Source organism: Pelmatolapia mariae, linkage group LG23 (assembly GCF_036321145.2).
Source record: "Pelmatolapia mariae isolate MD_Pm_ZW linkage group LG23, Pm_UMD_F_2, whole genome shotgun sequence".
Lineage (NCBI taxonomy): Eukaryota > Metazoa > Chordata > Actinopteri > Cichliformes > Cichlidae > Pelmatolapia > Pelmatolapia mariae.
In genome coordinates, this window is record NC_086246.1 from 50,551,288 (window position 1) to 50,575,360 (window position 24,073).

Consider the following 24,073-nt stretch of genomic DNA (forward strand, 5'->3'; position numbering starts at 1 on the left):
CATCGTCCTAGTGTTACCCAGTGCTCTGAAAGCGGTCTGCTGACAGCTTAGTTCTAACTCTCAACACTGAGCTGAACATCGACCTGAAGCATAATTCAAGTGGGCCTCTAGGAGGTCTTCTAACGTCCCTCCTCTCTCATTCCTTCTGTGACCCAGAAATCGCTCTCGGCACACAGTAGGCACCATAATAGGCACAGACAGAGATGAGAACAGGCCTGTTGGTGGACAGGTACTTCCTTTGGAGAAGTCTCCTCACCTGTGACCTATATGCCTCAATTAATTTTAATACAAATGAACACTGTAAAGTTTAATTGATAGGAATCATAAAAAACTGCAGCAGCTCTGCCACAAACAACCTTTTAAACTGATGCTTTAAAATTACAGCTCTGTAGCAGGAGCATCTCCTTTACTTAAATACCTGTTGCCTTGAAGTCCCGCACTCATATCCAAGATAAGAGGACTAGGATGAGTCGAGGAAAGGTATCGAGGATGTGCCAACTGAGAGGTTAGAAGAGGAGCACACAGACAGATTCAAACAGCTCATAAAAGTCTGTTTTTCTTCTTTTCTTCCTATTTGGCACACTGACATGTTTCAAATCATCAGATGTTATTATGAGCCATACGTTTGTGTTCTGAAGAGCACTTGGGTTATACAGGAGGACAGCGATGTGAAATACACAGACAAGTTCATCTGTGAACGGCTTAAAAGAAGAAAATGAAGGTTATGGAGTGGACTAGTCAAAGTCCAGACTTCAGTATGACCTCTAACAGGACATTCATGCTGGAAAAGCCTCCAGAGTGGCTGAATTAAAACAGCTCTGCAGAACAGAGTGGGCCAAAATTCCTCCACAGTGATGTGAAAGACTCGTTGCCAGCAAACGCTTGATTGCAGTTCTTGCTGCCAAGAGTGGCACAACCAGTTATTAGGTTTGGGGGGGTCAATTACTTTTCCACACAGAGCCAGGTAGGTTTGGATAGTTTTGTTTCTCTTTAATAAATAAAGTCATCATTTTAAAAATGCATTTTTGTATTTATTCGGGTTATCTATGTCAAATATTAATATTCGTTTGATGGTTTGAAACCTAGAAGTGTCACAAACATGCAAATATAAGACAAACATGCTTTTTCACTGTCTGTGCACTGTGCCTGCAGGAACCTCTGAACTAATATGTTTTAGATGATAATGGGAATTTAAACTTTGTGAATATTAACTGTTAGTTACCCACTTAGAGTCGTACAGAGTAATAATACATAGCTTTGGTAAGTGCTGTAAGATCACTCGTCCTGCATGTGCACCGGTTTACCTCTATGGGCAGCAGTGCAGTAGGACTAATTCTGAATGAGAGGAAAGTGATTTGGCTCGGTAACGTCTCTCCTGGCTGGGATTAAAGATGATCTGAAAGCCTCCATCACGCACTGGTGATCTCTTCTGGTTCTTTCTTTTAGCACTGGGAGAGAGCCGGCATCGTTTCAGGAATTCAGCTAGTACACAAGTGCAGGTGAAAGTAATTCCTTTGAGTTTCCACAGTCATAGAGACACTGCTGAGTCTGTGAGTGATGATCAAAGCCGACATAGACATGGACTCTGTGAGGTGTGGGAACTGAAGGGTACGCGGGCTTTATGCGTGCGTGTCGTGTGCAGAGGGATGTTCATGTGAGGACAATCCAAACATCATCTGGTTTCTGTACTGGCTTGTCATCTCTCATATCGTGTCAGCTACAAGAGGAACCCCGAGCTCGACTCTACACCAGCGGCTGATCTCCCACATTCCTGTTCGTTCGGAGCCAGACGGATGATGTAGTCTGGTCCCTGTGAAACAAATGGCTTTCTATTGTCAGTGTGAGCCCATGTAGTCACCACAACGCTGACCACGAGTCTCACAGGGACGACTGGAAAAATCAGTGCACACTATTCGTTGGTCATTCCATTCGACTGCTCCTCAAGCCCTGCATTTTTACCTTTGGTCGACACATGGTAGGCCTGTGTGAGGGCGTGTTTACACATGTGTACAAATGTATGTGTGGAAAGTGACAGAGAGCGAGTGCAGAGAGGGGGGGGCAGTAAAAGTATGTCCCTGGGCTCCAAAAGTACAATGCACTCCAGACAGTGGTGTGTTTTCACTATAGCCAGATCAATGCTCGGCAAAATGTGGTCCTGTTTAGAGGGTGGAGGGAGAGGGCGGAGACACACACACACACACACACACACACACACACACACACACACACACACACACACACACACACACACACACACACACACACACACACACAATGAGCTTAATGCTCCTTGAGGGTCTTTGTTTCTAGTCGTCCCAGTCTTTCATTGTGTCAGTGTGAGACTGTGAGACTCCCCGAGAGCTCCTGCAGCACACTGCAAATCATCCCGGGTCCCACAGCATGCTGCATGTTCCCAACTAGAACACCCTGCCATGTCCAACAGCATGAAGCAACTATGTGGAAGTTTGCGTGTCTATTTCAGCCTCCAAGGAGAGAAAACGGCAATGCTGAGATCCGATTTAATGGGAATATGGCTTAATACTTTCATTGTTGTGTCAGGCCTTTGGTGCCAAGAGCACACAAAGTTTATCAGTGAACACAATGTGGAAATAAGTAACAATAAAATTTAAATACATCCCGTGATAATCACAAGTGGTTTTACATCATCTCTTCTCCGGAAATCCTCACCGCCAGCATTCAGTTTGGCAAATTTAGATCATGCCGTGTCCTGCAGAGACAAAAAAGGATCACGCACATGGTCGTAATTATCCAGCTTTGTTAATGTTCTCCTCGAAAACGGGCCGAAGATGTTACCACAAAGCTCCTTTGTCAGTCTTCAAGTGGAGGATGTTTAGGGAAATAAAAAGCATTTCCAGGTACCAGGTGCTGTGTAAAAATACTATTTATGACCCATACCAAACCGGTGTGCGAACAACCAGGAGACAAAGTGTCCCCTGTAAATACCCAATGGGCTCATTCTCCTCCAAAGAGTTTGAAGTCATTGGAGGGCTTAATGGTGCTGGTCACGTGGCAAAGGAGCACTTATACACCGAGTATTCAGAAACATTAGTGGTTCCATTAAACCACACCAGTGCTTCTTTTAACTCTGATAGCTCTCCAAACTAGGGTCAGGGTTAGGATATTCAGATGACTCGGAGTCCAGCCGTAATGCACCATGAAAGCCGTAACTCTTCACTGTCAATGTTTTTATTTACACGTCAAAAGTGACAAAAGTTTAGAAGTTGGTTAAAAGTTGGTTCTCAGTCATCTGGGACACGTCGTCTCAGCTGCTTAAGAAGAAGGCAGCTGGTTTGTGACGACGTTTCTCCGTTCATCCAAGAGGAGAAATGTTTTCGAGGAACTTACAGAAGCTCAGATTTTTTTAAACTCAAGTACACCTCGCTTCCTTTATTATCTTTGCACATGCAAGCAAATTGGTGGGACACTGGCCCTGAGCTCACTGACAGTGCAACTGCAATCCCACCTTTCCCCTTAGCAGTGAATTAGCTATGAAAACGCAACTGACTGCTGTGTTTAAGCCAAGTTGAATCTTCATTTTCATGAGACTTTGTTTTAAAAAAGTCTCCTTTGTAGAACTGCCCTGAACCAGTGAAGCTCTGAGACCTCCTCAGCTGTCCTAACCAATATAACCAACCATGAATGCCAACTTCCTACCAACACTTGTGGCAATAAAGCACGAGGATGTGTCAGTCACAGTCACCGGCAGGCTCAGGCAGTAAACAGATAAATCTGTTTGAACAGCAAGTGTACAGTTGAAACACTTGCTTTGTACTTAGATGTAAATGAAAAATGAATTGTCTGTGATCAGAGCCACGTGTGAGGCTGTTGGATTTTTTAAAACTTTATATCTACAACGACCTAATCTCAGTATTTTAAGCTCTGATCACGAACCATAACATCATTAGAAACCATTTGGCAGTTTTGCCTCTGTCTCCACTGCCTGATGTTGTGATTCGTTCTGCATCCAAGCTCGTTTCCTTTGAGGAACTCTTATCTCATCACTTGGTTTAGCCTGAAGGGGAGTTTTGTGCTCGGTGATGATAGTGGAGCTATGTCAGCCACAGTGTGGAGGTTTAGCTACTTGGCCCCTGTTATAACAACTCTAGGAGTCTTGAGGAATGTGGGTTTGTCCTGCAGTCCGTTACTACCCCCCTCTCGCTCAGTGTCTGCCTCACTCTGTGTCCCCTCCCCTCTCCCAAACAGGGCAATTCCCTAACTTTTCTCTTTTTCTCACAAGGCTATAGTTCAATATTCCATTCGGGGGCACATATCCTGTCTCGAATTCCGACGGGGCTCCTCGACGCCAAGGCACTCCAACTGCTGCAAGGTATTAGTAACCTCTTGACAACACTAAAATTTGCTTATCAATGGCTCTGACCATTCTTTCAGTAGCCCGTTGTTTCACGGAGATTATCTCTTTATATGCATGGCTGCCATCTGAAGATGCACAAAGGTAGATGGAAAAATCTAAGAATGCTAACGGATGAAGCGCGGATGCTGCACTTTTCCCTCTGACCGGCTTTTTGGTGTTAAAATGGGCTCGTCACGTTTTGCAGATAATGCATTGCTCGCCTTGTTTGAGTTTTAGTGTGGTCTTAAGTTTCTTGGAGAGTATAGCGGAATGAAGAGCGCACTCACCTATTTTTCCATCTGTTGTGTTTCAACTAGTAGGAGTTGATGTTGCGTTTTTTCTCCATTCATAAAGTCGTGGTGGCATGCAGATCTCTTTTCAGCGCGTCACTATCGTGGAAACTCTTATGTGCTTTTTTTGGTCAGCTTGCAGCAGATGTCTTGAATGGCTGGTTTGCACTTTTTAAGAGTTGGGGACTGAACCAGACATACTTGTGCACAGCCTGCTCCAAATTATCTGTGCTTCTCTGTAGTGAATTAACAGCAGGCTTAAATGCACTTGTAATGTTGCACCTTACGTAATTATTAACTGTTTAGGTGGAAAAGAGTGTAAACTGTGCTTGGTGTGATTTTTATCCCTAAGCAAATAGGCTCATTTTGTGCCGCGTTAAAGGGCATGTTTTGCACCAGCGGTCCGACGATTAAACGATAATCATGACGGATGCTTTACCTGCTTTATTTTGACAGCACACTTGGAGTAGTGCTCGGCAGAGCTCGCTCTCCGTAATTGATCATGCATTTCTTTTGTTCGGCTCTGATCCCGCCTCCATACTCAGCTGCAGGGAGCGCAACATTTTGGTTTTCGAGGGATTTTTATTTGAATCAGTGTTTAGAACAAAAAGCGATGATTAAAAAAGGACGTCGCGTAAAAGTTGCGCCAGATTCATGTTTGGACGCGCTCCATTTTTTTTGTTGCCTTAAAGAAACGGAAAAATGTGAATTATAGTATAATAGTGGACAATTATATTCACATTTCTTTCTTCCTCAACATCCATCTCTTCCTGCCGGGTTTTGCCAGCTACCTCTCCCTGTGTCTGAGCTCTGCATACTTGACTGAGTTCACGGCTCATCCATCTCTCGTCTTCCATTAGGATGTGGGGCCATATTTCTCCTGTATTCCGTGTCCAGCCCAGATATGTGATGCGGTTGGACACTGGGTTTGCTGAGGTTGTATATCACTGGGGCCCCAGAGTTCCCCGTTAAACCCGTAGTCTGTAAGGAGGTAAAGAATGAACCTCATGGCTGTCTAATGCCGCTGGAGTCGGGATATTTTTCATTTGAATTTAGCCTAACGCCCTTAGGACTGAGCTGCACAGTTACATTTAGAAACCAAGGCTCCATAAATCACTTGATGAACACTGTATGAATGAATAAATGGCTAATTGTTCTTTGTTAATGATCAGTTTTCTTTCTGGTTGTGAAATGTGGCATTTTGACCCGACTGATTATCTGATACTGTACACGACTATCTAACCCTTAACTCCTGTGCTTTTCTACCAGCATGCCGTTAGTCCTGCTCTCTAGCTCCCTCTGGTCTGAAGGCAGCCATTTGGACCAGTAGGTGTGTGAATGAAATCACAGCAGAAGTGCTTCAGTAGCTGTAAGATTTATGTTTTCAACAATAAAGCTTAGCTAAAGTTAAAGATAATATGTGTAAATGACACACTATCCCTTAAGGGACAGCAGTGTAAAAGCTTCTTCATGGTCCAGTGTCCCAAAGGGCCAAAATAACCTCCCCCTTCACTTTGTTTTAATTTTAATAAGTAAAATCTTTATTATCCTTTTTAATGTCAGTAAACAACACTGAACGCTGTATTGTTTGACACACATCATGTTTCTCTAATCAGTTTATGACCTCTTTCCCAGTTTTTGCAGTTTTTGGTGTCTGTTGAGTGATAAACTTGTTACGAGAAGGCTTTGAAGTGCAGTATACTGAAAACAGATTGCTAGAAGTCAGAATTTAAGTCTCTCTTCTCTTTCCTTGCGTGCCCTCAAATCACGTTTTCTATTGTCTTACTGTAACCGCCCAGCATCACAAAGAAAAAAAAGAAAATCAAATGCAAAGTGTTTTGCATCGGAGTATATCGTGTTCTCTTCACAGTGGTCAGAAATCTATGATGGGCGATTTAACTCGGGCATCATTTATTTTATCTGCTCATTACACAGGGTAGATGTGGAGCTTTAACGATATATAAACTCAATTAATTAACTAGCAAAGTTATCATCATCAATAAGATACCATAAAATAGTTTATTGTAACAACATTACAAATTAAGTGTGTATGAAATTCAGATATCAAGCAGAGAAGTTGAAGTGGTGTTGTTAAACTCTCCTCATCCAAAGCTTTGCGAGGTTCTGCTTTTGTCCGAGTGTAAATGTGAGGCTGTTAATACACTGCACTAAGATTAACAGTAGCTCTACACCATCATCACGCCCAACCAGTGTTGGGGAGTAACGGAATACATGTACCGCCGTTACGTATTTAAAATACAAAATATGAGTAACTGTATTCCGTTACAGTTACCGTTTAAAAAGGTGGTATTTAGAATACAGTTACTTTGTTGAAATAAATGGATTACACGGCGGTATTTTCCTGTTTCATATTGTGGCGGGTCAGGACTGTTTGGGTTTGTTTGACAGCTATGTTGTTGTACCAGGCGGCAGCGTTACGGTTGCCATGGTTACAGGGCGACGGGCGCTCTCTCTGCGACTGCGTGTTTCCTGGGTGAGACACAGGCCGTTTATCAATGCCCAAGTACGCGAGTACGTACTCGCGTTCTCGGTGAGTACGTACTCGCCGAGAACGCACGGGAGTACGTACCCGCCGAGAACGCGAGCACGGACTCGCGATGTGTACAATTGGAACACCAGCGTACGTGATGATGTCACAGGTCCGGAGTTTTTACTGCCGTCCCCTCTTAATTTAACTGTGAGTAACATGTTATGAAGCTTAACTTTAATCACAGCCAAACCGGTTTACTCAGGAACAAATAAAACACTGAAATAAACCAAACATTAACATTTAGAAGTGATCTAAGTGACTTATATATCATTTTTAACCTCAGTAGTGAAACCTCTATTAATAAAAATAGTGTACATGTACATACGTGTACATACCTTAATAAAAACAAGCAGGTGAGATGTTAGAACGCTTTTATTTCTATTCTAGTGGACACTCAATACTATAGACAGCTGCTGGGGTTTCTTTAACCTGAGTAGTGAGAAGTCCGCGAGCGGTGGGGGGGGGTTGAAAACGATGTGCCGGGAGTCCGCTGTTGAGTTTTGGACGAAATGCATTCTGGGATATATAGCTGTCCCAAGTCTACACCGATGCATGCTCGATAAAACGGGCGGATCGAGAACACATCCGGGACTTTTTCGCGTTCTCGGCCTGATGCGTACTTCGAATTGGAACAGTACTTGGTCTCCGACTGATGACGTATCACGAGTACACGAGAACGCAAGTACGCACAAGTACGCATATTGAGAAACGCCCATAAGAGTGTTATGTCTTTATGCAGCGTTGCTCCAACTGCCAGCTTAACGTGGGTTGCGGCCAAGGCCAACTTTGATAAAGCACAGAGGACTGAGACGAGGCAATGGTGGAGGTCAGATCTCTTTACTACTAATACTCCAAAACCAAACACATACAATACCCCAGCGCCACCTACGGGGTGGGAGGTAGTAATAACTGCTGCTTATTACAATACACCACATCCTTCCTTTCCGAGATAAAGATACAACCTCTTAACTCCAATATCTTGTAACATGAATGTACCCTTTAAACCGTAGGAACATTATCAATATTATATTCATGGAACATTAGGTCAAGCACACCTTAAATTGCCTATCATTTGAACAATGCAAATACATGTCAGTGCAAAGTTTTGAAACAGACGAACACGTGACAAATTGGATGAGACATGTCAGAATGAACATATGAAACATGACATATTTTGCTCTAATCCAACAGGACAGTTATCTGACATGTACAAACAACTCAGGTACAGGGTAGAGCGACTTTCAGTTTCCAAATCACTTAGTCTCTATACCTGGCAGGGCGTATTATTGCTCGGCCACTGCGTGTGTAACATGTGGGTGTATTGTCCATACTTGCAGGACGAGGGTGTTGTGGGGTGTCACTTGCTGGTGGCGCAACTGGCTCTTGGGTGTGAACAGACAGATCATCTGGGTCCATGGATGTGTCCTTACACAGACTTGGGTGTATTTTCCTCAGATGTCTCCTGTTCCTCCTGAGCACCTCACCCTCTGGTGTTTGCACAGTGTAGGAGCGTGGTTCCTCTCGCCGATGTGCTACAACAGCTGGCTCCCAACCGCGCCGTGTTTGCATGTGCACAGTATCGCCCGAGGTCAAAACAGGCAATGGTCTTGCATGCTGATCAAAGTGGTATTTCCGCTTTGACTGCAGTCCACGCACTTTAACGTGAATGCTCTGTGGGGTTGACTGTCTCAACACAGCACTGGCGCATGGCAGTGTGCTGCGGAGAACCCGTCCCATCAACATTTGTGCAGGTGACACACTCAGTCCTGTGACTGGAGTGTTCCTCAGAGATAACAGCACTAGATGTGGATCTGTTCCAGTTCGCGCCGCTTTTTTAAGTGCATGTTTAACAGTCTTTATGGCTCGCTCCGCCATTCCATTTGAAGAAGGAAAGCCGGGACTGGAGAAAGTTAGCTTTATCTCCCAGGATGCTGCAAACGATCTCATCTCGTAGCTGGCAAATGGAACATGATCGCTCACTATCTCTTTGGGAATTCCGTGTCTCGCGAAGACTGATTTCATCTTCTGAATCACAGAGTGTGCCGTTTTGTCAGGTAAGTTAAGAACTTCTGGGTATTTGGATAAATAATCAACTAACAAAAGATACGGCTGACCGTTCTGTTCGAAGATGTCCGCTCCGATTTTCATCCATGGCAGCTCTGGAATCTGATGTGGAAGAAGCGGCTCGGCCTGGTTCTTTGGCTGCATTTGCTGGCATTGTTCACACTTCTCAAGCATAGTCTCTATGTCGTGCGACATGCCCGGCCAGTACAGTACTCTTCTTGCTCTGGCTTTTGTGCGCTGTACACCTTGGTGTGCGAGATGCAACTTCTCCAGGATCACTTGTCTGAAGCTTTGGGGTATTACGATCTTGTCCCCTATCATAATAATGTCATCGTGGATACTGATGTTGTTTCTCATAGGCCAGTAGCTGTGGAGTGTTCTGTCTAAACTCTTCCTTCTGGCTGGCCATCCGTTGAGGTGCCTTTCACGCACAGCTTGTAGCACGCTATCTGCTGCAACTGCCGTTCTCAGGCTGCTCAGTGTTTTTTCACTCAACGCTGCTGTGGCCTCCAGAGCATACACAACTCTTTCTTCATTTGTGTCTTCACTCACATTCTCGTTGTCACTAGTGGTTGTGGCTCGTGAAAGTGCATCGGCTATGAACATGTCTTTGCCGGGGGTGTATGTGACGGTGAGATCATATCTCTGCAGTTGCAGCAGCATTCCCTGTAACCTTGCCGGTGCCTTGCATAGCGGCTTACGCATTATCGCCTCCAGGGGTTTGTGGTCAGACTGCACGGTTACTGGTCTTCCATAGACATACTGGTGGAATCGTTTAGCGGCAAACACAATGGCCAGCAGCTCCTTTTCTATTTGTGCATACCTTTTTTCCGTGTCTGTGAGTGCTCGTGACGCATAGCACACAGGTTGCCCTTCTTGTAATAGGCATGCGCCCAGCCCATCTTTTGAAGAATCGGCCTGCAATGTTAAGGGTTTCCTGTAGTCATAAAATCTCAACACCGGTGCTTGTGTGAGCGTCGCCTTGAGCATCTGTAGCGCTGCTGTGTGGTGTGGCTGCCACTGCCACGCTGTGTCCTTTTTGAGTAGCTGTCTTAAAGGTGCTGTGAGTGATGCTTCATTTTGAATGTACTGTGCCAAAAACTTCGTCATTCCCAGCAGACGCTGAAGGCTTTGTTTGTCTTCTGGAGTCGGCATGTCGACAATAGCTTTGATCTTTGAAGCATCTGCTTTCTGCCCAGCTGCTGTGATGATATGGCCCATGTATTTCACCGTGTCGACTTTGAACTGAATTTTGTCCTTGTTAAACTTCACGTTAGCTGCTCTTGCTTTCTCCATGACCTTCTGCAGGATCTCATCGTGTTCGTGCTCTGATGTAGCTGCAATGATCATATCATCTGCAATGATAAATACACCAGGGATGTCGCCGAAAGTCTCACAATTCTTTTGTTGAAAAACCTCGCTGGCGGATTTGATCCCGAATGGGAGCCGGAGGAAGCGATACCGGCCCCAAGGTGTATTAAAGGTACACAGCTTCGATGACGGCTCGTCCAGCTTGATCTGCCAATATCCGTCTTTTTCATCCAATATGGTGAAGATGGATTTTCCTGCTAGCTTGCTTCGAACGTCCTCGTGTGTGGGAATGGAGTAGTGCTGGCGTTTAACTGCTTGGTTCAGATCACAAGGGTCCAAACACACCCTTAGTGTTCCGTTCTTCTTCTGTGTGGCGACAAGACTGTTGACCCAATCTGTAGGCTCATTGACAGGCGTTATGACATCTCTGTTCTGTAAGTCCTGTAGCGTCTGCTTCAGCGGGCCCATTATGGAGAGGGGCACGTTCCTGCATGCATGAATCACAGGTGTTGCATTTGCGTCAGTGTGTATGTGGTGGACTCCAGGGAACTCACCCAAGCCTGTGAACACATCAGCATACATCTCCACAAGCTCTTCCTTGGTAGAAGGTGGTTTGGCTAGTTTCGGTACAGCGGATGGTAAGGCAAGGGCTTCAACTCGCTTCACCAGATGCAGCTCCTCACAAGCTTGCCCACCTAGGATCGGTTTATCTGCATGGTCCGACACAAAAAAATCAAACACAGCCCTGTGCTTCCTTGCTTCACACTCAAGAGACACCACACCATCTACACGTATGCGGGCTCCACCAAAAGCTATGAGTGCAGTCTTTGTGGGCTGTAACCGAGGCATCCCTGGTAACTTGTTGTAAACCGATCTGGGGAGCACATTTGCGTCCGCGCCTGTGTCTAACTTGAAGGTGACTGATGCGTCCCCGATTGTTACACTTTCGTGCCACCTTCCAGTTTGGTGCTTGTCACTGCACACCATACCTATGTACAGTGAGTCCCCATCAGTCTCAATGTTATTAATAGTCTTTGTTTTCTTGTAATTTCTACTTTTCTCTGCGCCCGCTCTGCATACTTTTGAAAAGTGGTTATTTTTCCCACACCTGTGGCATGTTGCCCCATAGGCTGGACACTGTCGGGGCGCGTGTTTGTTGCCGCATTTGTGACAAGCCGTTTGCTTGTCGTTGCTCGGTTTGTTTTTACTGTGTCCTGATTTAATGTATCCTGGCGTTTTCCTTAATGCATCTACTGACGTGTCTCGGGCTGCAGTTGTTGACTGCATAGCCTGAATCTGTGACTTGGCCACCTCTGCTGATCTGCATATTTCTATCGTCTTGCGCAGTGTGAGGTCATTGTCACGAAGCAATCTCTCTTTGAGTCTTGTATCATTTATGCTGAACACCAACTTGTCCCTGATCATGTCATCCTCATTGACCCCAAACTCGCAACTTTTGCTTTTCTGACGGAGTTCTGTGACATATCTGTCCACTGTTACACCTGCTGTCATTGGGTACGACCAGAATGTATGGCGCTCAAAGACAACGTTCTTTTGTGGACTACAGTATTCCTTAAACGCTTTCAGAATGTCCTCCATAGCTAGCGCGTCTCCGGCCGAGGTTACGGTGAGTGTGTTATACACTTCAAGCGCCTCCTCGCCGATAGTGTGGAGAAGAATGGCTGTTTTAACCTTTTCATCTTTCTCCAGCGCACCCGTAGCAGTCATATATAGTCTGAATCGTTGTTCCCACCTGCGCCAGGTCTCAGATAAATTGCCGGTGAGCAGTAGCGGCGATGGTGGCCTGAATTGCTCCATGCCGTTAGCGCCTGCTACCGTTAGCTAATCCACAGCTAGCTTACTCACGTCGCGGTCGGTCCCTGCTCACACGGTCCTGCCAACTTCTGACACCATGTTATGTCTTTATGCAGCGTTGCTCCAACTGCCAGCTTAACGTGGGTTGCGGCCAAGGCCAACTTTGATAAAGCACAGAGGACTGAGACGAGGCAATGGTGGAGGTCAGATCTCTTTACTACTAATACTCCAAAACCAAACACATACAATACCCCAGCGCCACCTACGGGGTGGGAGGTAGTAATAACTGCTGCTTATTACAATACACCACACAAAGTCTCAAAGAGCACCTGGCTGCAGCCACTGGGGAGCGCCATATTGCGACCTCCACACTAACCGGAAACACGTGACCTCCACAGTAACCGGAAACACGTGACCTCCACAGTAACCAGAAACACGAAACTTTATTTAGATCGACTTTGACAGCGAAAACTAAATTGTATTTTTGTTACTATTGATGCTGCTGATAAATAAATTTGATTCTAAGTGTTTTAACCCAGATTGTTTAAAAAAAATATTTATCAGCACTTTTCGCGGACTCGCTGTTTCGCTGATTTTTTCTTTTTTTTTCTTAACGGCACATTGTTTTGTGCGTTCTGATTGCTGTAGACCATTGTCAATCAATCTAGTGCCGTGTCTTCTGCACAGCAGCGGTCCCCAAAACCCGGGCCCGTTTGGTACCGGTCAGGGTTTTTCATCGTTAAGTCGGGTTCCCTGGGTCTTTTCCCGTGTTGTAGTCGTGTGTCTTATTTTGAAATAACTATTTACGCGTTACCATAGCGACCAGAGAGCGTCAAGAAGCAGAGAGGAGGATGTTAATCTCAATGTTGTTGGTGCATTTCAGGAGGATCCTGCTAATAAAGTTACACAATCACACAGTGAATTTGCGTTTATTATTATATTTACAAAATACCACCGTTTTTGTCTTTGTCTGTATCATTTTATTTTGTTGTATTTATCCGCGACACCTTAAGGCCGGTCCGTGAAAATATTTTCTGACATTAAACTGGTCCGTGGTGCAAAAAAGGTTTGAGACCGCTGCTGTACAGCACAGAATGAGTTTAGTTTGTCGAATTTATATAAATCTTCGATCGCTAGCAGTGGTGAAGTGGTGCACTGTATGTTTGTGAGTTTTCTCCCCGACAAACACAACAATGCCGACGAAACGTTTTGCACGGTTTCATTTTATATTGGACTTGTGTTTCTACGAAGGTTTGAACTTTAAGAGTGTTTAAACAAAAGAAAAAAGTGTGAAAATGTTCGTGCCTGTCTGAGGAAAGTGTATAAAGCATGTAGTGAGGGCTTTTACAGTCTTAAAACAGCTACAATAATTGTAAAATATAAAGTTGGCTACTTCGCAGATTTCACCTACCGCGGGGTATTTTTAGAACGTAACTCCTGCGATAAACGAGGGACCGCAATATTATTAATAGTAGAGTCTGGGGCATCTAATTGATTAACATCAACATTGATTATTATGCACTATTATTTTTGTTCAAGGAGAGCAAAAACTATAAAACCTTTTCTCAGCTTGTCCGTTGCCAAAAATGGCCACTTTTGTGTCTTTTGTGTATGTCCTCAAAATGCTGTAAAATGTATATTTATTAAAACATTTATCTACTTTTACCGACTTTAAACCGACACTTTAAATTAGCACCAGTCCTTTTCAGCAAAACCAAAATTCTATCTATATTCTGTTTTTTACACTTTAAATGCCAGTTAGGTTATATATTACCAGTAACTTTTCAGATAAAACAGTAATAAAGTCCTAATGGTTTCATAAATCTTCGTATTTTTTTTTCATACAAGCATCAGGGACAAGGCTGTCTTGCAATTGTTGAGGTCACTAGTGTACACCCTATTTCTTCCAGGATCACTCTTCATTTGTATGTTTTAGTGGACTCCTACTACTGTGAAGTGGTTTTCATGGGACAAAGGCATTGTATTCCCAGATCTGGGAGATTGTAGAGATGAGCAGTGATGCCTTTCTTACCATCTTTCCAGAAATATAAGTGATCTGGAAGCTGTTAGGCTTACTTACAGCAGTAACACTTTCTGCACCTGCATAAACTCCAGGACACATTTACTAACAGTGTTTGTTGCTGTGTGTTCTGCAGCTGCGAATTTTTTTTTGAGAGTTAATATTTTGGCTATGGTGTCTTGTTATGAAATGTACAAGAGTAAAAGTGTTAGCATGTGTGTCAAAGCTAAGTTTGAGTGGGAAACACAAAGCTCAATAACCTGTATCAACAAAAATTCACTGCAGCCTGTGTAATATTTGATGCATCATAATTTATTCCAGTCTATCTTGCAAATACATATTTGCGTTGCAATGTCATGCACAACACACACAACTATTAGATCCTTAAGATCAAACCTGTGTCATTCTTTTGGTCCACTGCAGTGTAGTAGTCAAAAAGAAGAAGTGAAGTGGCCACAAATGACCAGCACAGAGCCCAGAGGGTTAATGCGTAAAATGTATAAAAATATTATTGATTACAGGGTAATACATTCATGTTAATATCAACAATAAGCTTTTTACTTTGAAGTTACCAGTATAAACAATGCTGTTACATTTACACTTCAATTTTTTACTATTAGTATGGACATGGAAACAAGTGAACAAAATTTTATAATAAGCTTAACTGGAATTCTGTACACTGAAAAACAAACAACACATAAAAAACACAAACAAACAGCCAGGGCCTTCATCTGTCCATTAAATGTCAAACATCACATTGACCCGTAGTCCCTGCTCATCAGCACATTTAAAAAGAGCTCCATGTCCTCTGCAAACTGAAAAACAAAGAGGAAGAAGTCCCTCTGCACAAAAACACTGCAGATGACAGGCCAGGCAAACATCTATTGATCTGTTTGAATGCCTCCTCATCACGTGAGCCTTAAAGTTTTTTTTGTAAGAAGACTAAGACCACAGTGAGGGCGTTTCATTTTCATGGACTTTCCACAAGCCCCAATTTCATTTAGCACAGAGGGTAGAACACATGAACGTTCTACTGAAGATTCAGAAAATGGTTTAGATGCTGGAGACAAGACATCGAGAGGGAGATGGGGCTCCTCGGAGAGTGCAGAGGGAGAGAGGCAGGGCTCCTCAGAGAGTTCAGTGGGGAGCAGTCCTAAACGCTGACATGACAATAATTGCCTTGCCATATCCCCACACTGTATGACTGTCATGTTACAGACAGGGCAGTGAAGGTGCACCGGTATATCATTCTGTCTGTAAGAGAGAAAAAAAAGAAAAAAGCAACATGTAATTTAAATGTAGTTGTACAGAATGCAATCAGTTTATCTAACAATCAGATTGTACATATTAACAAAAATATCCAAGCCATTCTCAATAATGAAAGCAAAATGGTGTGGATCACAAGAGCTGTCAGGAAATGTGGTGAACATGAAAAAAAATATTTAATGAAAACACACTTTTTTCTCTTGCTGATGAATGAACTGAACTGTACAATGTGAAAAGCAAATTTTAAGTCAACAAAGAGACTGCAGGTGTGCTGAAAAGAAGTGCATATTTATAACTTTAACTATGAGGTATATTTAATACCAACATACCTTTGAAAGGCAAAGCATTTTTAATGTGTCCATTTATATGCTCCTCAATCTTTGTCCTGACAGTAGGGCTGAGAGTGGGGTACAGAGGGCAGTGAAACAGCCAACACATTGCATTCCTGCAATTCTGGCTTGGAGGCAGAATTCCAAATTGACATTTGCATCTAAAACAGAGAGAAAAACATATAAACACCATATACACATTTAAGTTCGGGTTTTAGCAGAAATAACACATTACAGTTAGCATGTAAGAGATTTGGGAGAAAATTCTTTACAAAAACATAATTTACAAGACACTTTTATTTGGGACATACGTATCTATTGACATATAACAGACAATTTAATAAAGGCTAACTAAAATCTGGGCAATAAAAAAGCAGTAGAGCATAGAATAGAGAATATTAGTATTTATAAATATATAAATCTCTTTGTGACGAACTATACAGTGTTGATGCAGGTGGAATGAAAGACATGAATAAAGTGCAATATGCAGTAAATGGAACAATGTACACTGGTGTTAAAGATCGTGAAAAGTAGTGAAGTGATTTTGTTCAATAACAATCAAAAATCAATACGTTTGAAACTGCCCACTAAATGCTAACCAGGGGTGTCAAAAGTACACACATTCTTACTAAAGTTTAGATACCTCGGGGGTCTGACCGTTGCTGTAACGCTAACAAAGTGCCAACATAATCAGTGTAAGCCAATGACTGTTTTCTACAGTCAATGGTGTAAGCAAACTAGATGATTCCTAGAATTATATAATTATTAACGGCAAATTTATACATGAAAAACTCTGTCCCAAACTTTACGATCCACTTCCAAGGTTTCCACAGTCGATGATGCACGCAGGAACGTATTTCTGCCTACTGTGGAGGTCACGTGTTTCCGGTTACTGTGGAGGTCACGTGTTTCCGGTTACTGTGGAGGTCACGTGTTTCCGGCTACTGTGGAGGTCACGTGTTTCCGGTTAGTGTGGAGGTTCCAATATGGCGCTCCCCAGTGGCTGCAGCCAGACCCTTCTCGGGTGAGAGAGCGCCTTTTTGTTGTTGTTGTTGTGCTAAGCTAATAGGCAGAATGCTACAGGCATAGCTCTAAAGAATGTAGCCTCATGGGCAGTGTAGTCCGTGCTGCAGCGAGAATGGACTGCCATACCCGTTATGTGTCTGTGAGCGAGGGAGGGAGAAAAAGGAGAGTGGAAAAGTCCGAGCTGTCACGGAGCAGAAACGGGAGCTGGAAGCATGTAAATATAATAATAACCACCGCAGCCAAGAAGAGTGCCTGACGAGCCCAGTTGTAAGTAAGCTATTAAGACTCGACTGTACACCCGGTTCGTGTTTTCCTCCGAAACAATAAGTTCCGTTGGAGCAGCCTTTCAACGCCTCTCTCTGTCTCTAAGTTGACCCAGACAACAAAGTAAAGCTAGTTTTCGGCTACGAGCCCCACACGAACCCGACGTATTAGCCAGCTTCAGTAATAGTAATAAATCACATTCATGTAGTTGTAAAAAGCATGATAATATATTAAGTAATCCAAAGTATTCAGAATACGTTACTCTCATTGAGTAACGTAACGGAATACGTTACAAAATACATTTTGGGGCATGTATTCTGTAATCTGTAGTGGAATACATTTTAAAAGTAACCTTCCCAACACTGCGCCCAACAGCCAGAACCTACCGTGTAACCCGACATGCACCTTCCCCCCGAAGTGTAACTACACATGATGCACAGGTGTCAGTGCCACTGGTCACACCTGTCAGGTTTTAGAAGCATAAATCCACTGTCTTCCTTGGTGTGAACCCCTTGGGATGTAACTTTGGTGCTCTCAGAAGACCCAGACAGGGAAGCTTGTACCAGCAGCACTGTAAGATCAAATGGCACGTGTGAGATGTCATCTGAAAGTTCAAACGAGGAACAGGTAAAACAGCTAAAATGTAAAATAATTGAAACTGCTAGCTTCTTGAAACATTGAAGTAGTTTAATTAGCTAACACTGTAAAGAAACAGATATAATAGCCAAAAATAATTGATAAAGGATTGATAAATGTAACATCTGCCACTTGAAGAATCAATGCGTAACCAAAACAACCACCCCCAACCGGTTGCAGAAGATGGCTTCCTGTTTAAAGGGAGGTTTTCCTTCCCACTGCTGTCAGGTTGTAGCTCATAGGGGGTGATTGTTCGTGGGGGTCTTTACCTTACAATATAAAGCACCTTGAGGCGACTGTTATTGTGATTTGGTGCTATATAAATAACACTGACTTGAAGTAAAACACTGATGATGTGATAGAGTCATAGAGCTGATGTGAAACATAGTTAAGATGAAGTTTTCTGTAATTAGCAGTGTTAAAAACATCTAGTTTATTGAAATGAACTCAGGTCATGCTGGTGAAATGGGCCCGTCTGAGAGGCCTGCAGAGTAAATCTGATGGAAAGGTGTTTCCTGTTAGACCAACGTCTGTGTTTAAGTTGTCTCTTAACTTTAATATCCTTTCTTCCTCTGTCTAGCCCTTACTGTGGAGTGCACACCGTGATTTGGTCTGGATCCAGGTCCAGGTCCTGCTGCTCAGTCTGGGTCCGTAAAGTGAAGAGTCACGGAGTGAGCATTAGCACAGGAGGGACTCAGTTGGAGGTATAGCCGACCGATGGGATCTGGGAAGCTGACTCAGGTTCTGCTGGGATGGGTGGTGATGTGCCTCGGGGCGGTTCAGGTGGCTTGCAGTCAAACTGGGAATGGCCCATACCAAGCTAGCCGCTTCACCGGCACCGTGGACCAGAGGGAGGTGCAGCGGGTTCGACGCCGCGGCCAAGAGACCTTGAGAGGGTGAGAATCTGTGTGTTTTACTGTCAATGGCCAATCACAAACATAATACAGAGTCACATGGCACTGCAGGCTGAAATGAACCCAAAGTTAATGTAGCAACATTTGTCTCTGTATCTGAACAAGGATTCAAAGCATGAATGTATTCTCCTTCTCTGCTTTCCTGGCAGCTGTATTTGAGCTGCTGTGCTTTCTGGGCTCAGGCCAAGCTCGCCTTATACCAGATTATGCTGCTGAATACTACAGCGTTGTTTTGTCAAAAACAGGACATTTGACATTAATAGACCACTCGCCAGAATAAAATCTCCTGTATTTTGTGAAACATACGGCCGTTTTCATGGGAAAGCACAGCTTTCTATACAAGTATACAACCCAAATACCCTGAAGTGTACTGGTTACGCTATACAAAGTTATTCAGGAATGTAAGGACATTATAGGCCTCAGTGTTTAAGCTAAAGTATTTAAGCAGTACTGTGCAATATTATCAACCGCTCCTCGTTTCTTTATATTTTCCTTCCCAGGAGTCAAAGTTTTGAGCAGTAGTTCTTCAGGCTTTGTTGAAGGTCTTTCAAAGTTTTTCTTTGAGCATTGGCTGCTTTTCAGAGGAATTTTCTGTCTTTTTCATTGTTAAACTACTTTATGCTGACCTTTAAATCATTCATGCATAAAAAGGCATCTAACATAAGCGATGAGCCTGTGTCGTGCAACCAGACAAACACATATTTGTTCCAATTTCTTTAGTTGAGTATTTGAAAAATGCCAAACATGACACAGTTTGAACACCAAAGCATTTTACATTTGAACCTGTGAATGTTTTTAAAGTGCTGTTTATTTGTCTATGTGTGGGGAACATCCAGAAACATCACATCTCAGCAGCTGCAGCCGCTCACCTCTCCCTCCTGTTTCACGTCTCTTTCACTTTGTTACCTAAACATCATGAATCAGGGCGTGGAACATACATGTCAGTGCATCAGAGAGTTTTCGTTGTATATTTCACCTCTTCTTGAAAAACAAAGAGTGTTTTGTTGGAGCCAGCTTCAGTGTCTGCATCAGTTATTCCAATCAGTCTCCCATCTGTCCCAGCTTACGGTTCCCCCGGTGCCAAGTCACAGGAAATGAGGTATTCGTATCACCCACGGGGGGTATGAAAAGGGCATTTGTTTCACCGTTGCAGGTGACGGAGCAGCTGAAGGAGTAACGTGGGGCTGGAATGGAAGACAACCGAGCACCAGAGAGGAAAACTATGAGCGCATAGCTGGAGGTTTTGAGTTGAGGCTTATTAGAAGTGCGGGGCGGCGTCACCGAGCCGGTGTTTTCTCTCACAACATGTCCAGCTCTGTACCACAAATAGCCCGGTCTGTCCCGTCGCTCAAACTGACTCACGTGTTTTTCCTTGACATATTTAAAGGAGATATACCAAAGTGCACTACCCCTTTACCAATCCTATGAGTTATCCTGCCTGACACAAATATAAGCACGGACATGTGATCAGCGCTTAACAATAATTCACATTCACAGTTCGTGTGACAGGCCAGGGGAGAGAGAGGCAAGAAATCAGGAGACCCTTGCACAATAGCACACTATTTCCATCCAATAGAGTGCGGTTTCATGAGAACAAGTAACAAAAGCCTGCAGACTTTTTCCATTACATTGCTGAGCTTTTGAAACCCCACAGTGTTAGGAATAAAATGCTCATGCAGCGATAGCTGCGCTGAAGTGAACTCACAGCATCTTTGCTTTGAAACTCGGGGCGTGTTTAGGCTAAAAAAGGTCCGCTCGCACGCTGGGCTTGGGGCCATGGCGAGTACCACAAACCAGAGTTGTTTAACAAAATGCTGGACTTGGTTTCTGATTATTTTGATTGGATTACTTCGTGTGCCTCGGTGTGCCTGGTAACTGTCACTGAAATGATTCTTTTAAGGTGCCTCCCGTGTATTGCAGCGCTCTGGCCAAAGCTCACGAGCCCAAGTGTCGAATCTAGTTTCAGTTACACTTTGGGGGTCGTTGGCCCAAAGCGACGGCGGTTCATCTGACATCGGGTAAAATTAGTCATCTGCACATGAGCAGCTCTGGACGGAAACCTCGAAAATGAAGAAATCTCATTTGTGACGAGTTTGGGCTGTTAGACTTTGTGTAGAGCGAGCTCACTGTTTGTTGAGTTTCATGGCAATTCATTCACACTGGGTCTGTATTCATGTGAGAGTGGTACTAATCACAGCAGGCTGTCAGTAACTCGGTGAGGCGTTCACAGATTCTCCGTGTGGGTGATGCAGGGACGTTAGCCTAATGATGGTCATTACGTTGGCCTTGGGCTGAGGTGCAGTGTTTATTTGCTGGCTACAGCTCCAGCTCCCCTGGTCTGTCTCTGGCAGTGCTGGGTTTGATGTTGACTGACTGATTTATGGGCTCCCGCAGCACACCGCACCCTGGCACCGCCTCATGTGAAGGCGGGATCGAATCCGAGCTGGCTGGCTCCGTGTCCCACGGCAAACCGCCGTCTGACCTCCTTTACTTAAATCTGTGATTGACTACCTGGTTGGCAGAAGAAGGAAAGTGCGAGACCAGCCAACTCAAATAAGTGTATCATTTCTTTATCGTTTAATAAGACTGCTCGTATGTTAGGGCTGAAAAGTCTTGCTACATGATTTTTTTCACCTTTTTAACTTAGCCCTGCTTGGCAGCTCCTCACCCGGCTGAGATGAGGCGCCTTAGATGCTGGCAAACTGGCAGCCAGTCGGCCTCAAACCAGAGGATTACATTTAGTTACTTTCCAGGATAATGTCAATACCACCCTGATGGCCTGGATGGGGTCCTCTATTTACAGACTGCCTTGGCATGTGCCTGATTTGAAACAGAATAAAAGAACGATTTTGGATATCAAAACGGTTTCACCTCAGACCTACAGGAGTGTGAGTGCTTTCAGAGCACAGGAAAGAAAGTCCCTCTTAAAAAATATAGCTATAGAGTTTCCCTTTCTCTTTTCTGCACATTCGGATCCATTTTGGGATTTTATGCTCGCTGCGAGTGAGCTGACAGGATTATCTGGGACAGCTGATTGGCGTGTGGCTCCTGCTTAATGTCAGACTGCGTGAAAAGACTTAGCCACAAGTTTCCTTCCTTCTTCTGATATGTACGCACACTTTGTAACAACTTCACAGACAAAAAAACACATTTGTGTAGACAGCTGTGTTTGTTTTACAATTACCTTTGTTCAATTAGTCACCATGTTTCTTCACAAGAAGCACTTTTCATGGCATGAATAATCTCTGCCCACAGAAAAATAATCACTTCTTTTTATATCAAAACAATAAGAACAAACACTCGCTCTGGGCCTACAAAACCACAAAACACAGAAAGTTACTGTGCTGTAAAACTTTATCTCCCTTCAGTCCTTCTGACTGACGGGAGATCGCTGACGCCTGATAAAACGTACAGATTTATTGTAGTTCCTTCAGAGTTCCTTCCATTTTTTTTATTCCAGTCTGTTCTTCAGTTTTTAATTTTCTCACTTGCTTGCCCGAGTTTCTTTCCAGGTTTTAAACTTGACGGTTTTCTTCAGCTGCTTTGAAAGCATCAAATATTGAATAATTTTGCACATTATTTAAGGGCTTAAAGCCAACGTGTCATCCGAGCTGGGCGAGAGCCAGAGTTTTCCTCCTTTGTCTGTTGCACATTATTTTTTTTCAGCTTGTTAAAGCTGACTTATAAAAAGTTACTGATCATCGTCAGCTTCGTATCTGTCTGCAGCTCGTTTTCTCAACATTTCTTTATCGTCAGACTCATTGACTCGTTTGTAGAGAAACGGGCCCGGGCTGTTTGAGGCTTCAGGCGTCTGACCTGTGACCAGTACAATCACAAGCGTATGTGGGCAAAGACACCGTGAACTTTCAGTCGGTGTTTTTATGAGTCAGCCCGTCGTCGTGAGTCCGGCTGCTCTGCACTGGCCAACGCAGATTAGGGTGACTAATTTTCTCAGCATACCAGGTTTCTGGGCCACTTCCCTGTAACTTTGCCTTCATTCTTCACTTTCCTTTGGATGAGGTGGCAGCTATTTCCCTTTTGTTATTATTAATGGCAGTTAATGAGCGATCCACGGGGCGGGGGTTGGCTTCAAAGGCAGCAACATGGCCACAGAAGAGTTCATCTGTTGTAGTTTTAGCTGTGAGAACAGTAGGACATTTCAATATTGGGGGGAACCCCCTGGGGCTTAAACTCCTTTTTATGGCAGTTTTTCATTTTGCTCTTGGTTCGCCCTGTAAAGCCTGTGCAACGGGAGACAAGGCGCTGACCCGGAGGAGAGAGGTGAAAGAAAGAGGAAAGAAAACAAACCAGAGCTTCTGACCTCGGGGTCACACCCTCGTAATTGGTTGTATATTGACATCCCTCAGGTCAGCGGAAAATCGTCAGTTCTGCGTGAAGGAATGGATCAGGAAATAATTTTGCTCGCGAGCGCTCGTTAGGCGTTGGCATTTAGATTCTTGCTGTATCCATTTCTGAACTTTGGTTTGTGTGTTTGCAGAAATCCAGCCCACACTCAGGGTCTGGCCTCGTCCAGCTCACGCTGCTCTTTGCTTCGTTTTCATATCTCTGTTTTCCGCTCCCATTCCTTCTCCTGTTTCCCCCTCTTCTCAACATAAACTTGTTTGCTTTCTCTCCCACTGATCTCCCGTTCCTTTCCCACCAACCAGTCTTTCCTCTTCCTAATCACCATTCCTTTCGCTCTTTTCACCCTTTCTCTCCAAAGGCAAAGGTCACAATTTGGTTTCTGCAAACACCCTTAAAGAATTTTCCCCGTTTTTCTTTTACGTGTTTGTCTTCTTTCTTTGTCTGACCGTTCATTCTACCTTCATAAATATCTCTCGTCTGCCTGCCCACCTGTTTTTCTGTCCTGTTGTCCCCCAGTGCCATCTGGGAATGTGGTTGGAGGTGTGCTCTGTTCTCCATATATCAGAGACTCAAACTCCAGCTGTCATCTTCCTGGTAAAAAACTAGGATTATTGCAGACGCTGCCCAGTGAGGCGGGGTAAGCACACAGGAGCAACTTAAGTTCATCAGTATCAACGCCTTAAATTCCAGTTTTATTTGGGATTAATCAAGGAAAAGCTGCACTGTTGTGTTGCAGTGGGTTGGAACTACAAATACATCAACCAAACTGTTACTGTGTTTGTCTTTTTTTTTTTTTTTATTCACTAAAATCAACTAGCTTCCACATAAAATGTTTTAAAATCTATCTAAA

At 43.8% G+C, this 24,073-nt stretch overlaps 1 protein-coding gene across 1 annotated transcript in view; it reads left to right on the forward strand.

The window, feature by feature from the left end:
* The first annotated feature begins 4,246 nt into the window (after positions 1-4,246).
* fbn2b (fibrillin 2b) overlaps positions 4,247-24,073 on the forward strand; it is a 78,275-nt gene continuing 58,448 nt past the window's right edge. The window contains exons 1-2 of the mRNA XM_063465985.1: positions 4,247-4,348; positions 18,525-18,840. Of these exons, the coding sequence (XP_063322055.1) occupies positions 18,662-18,840 (179 nt within the window). The 5' untranslated portion in view covers positions 4,247-4,348; positions 18,525-18,661. The remainder of the gene's footprint in view (positions 4,349-18,524; positions 18,841-24,073) is intronic.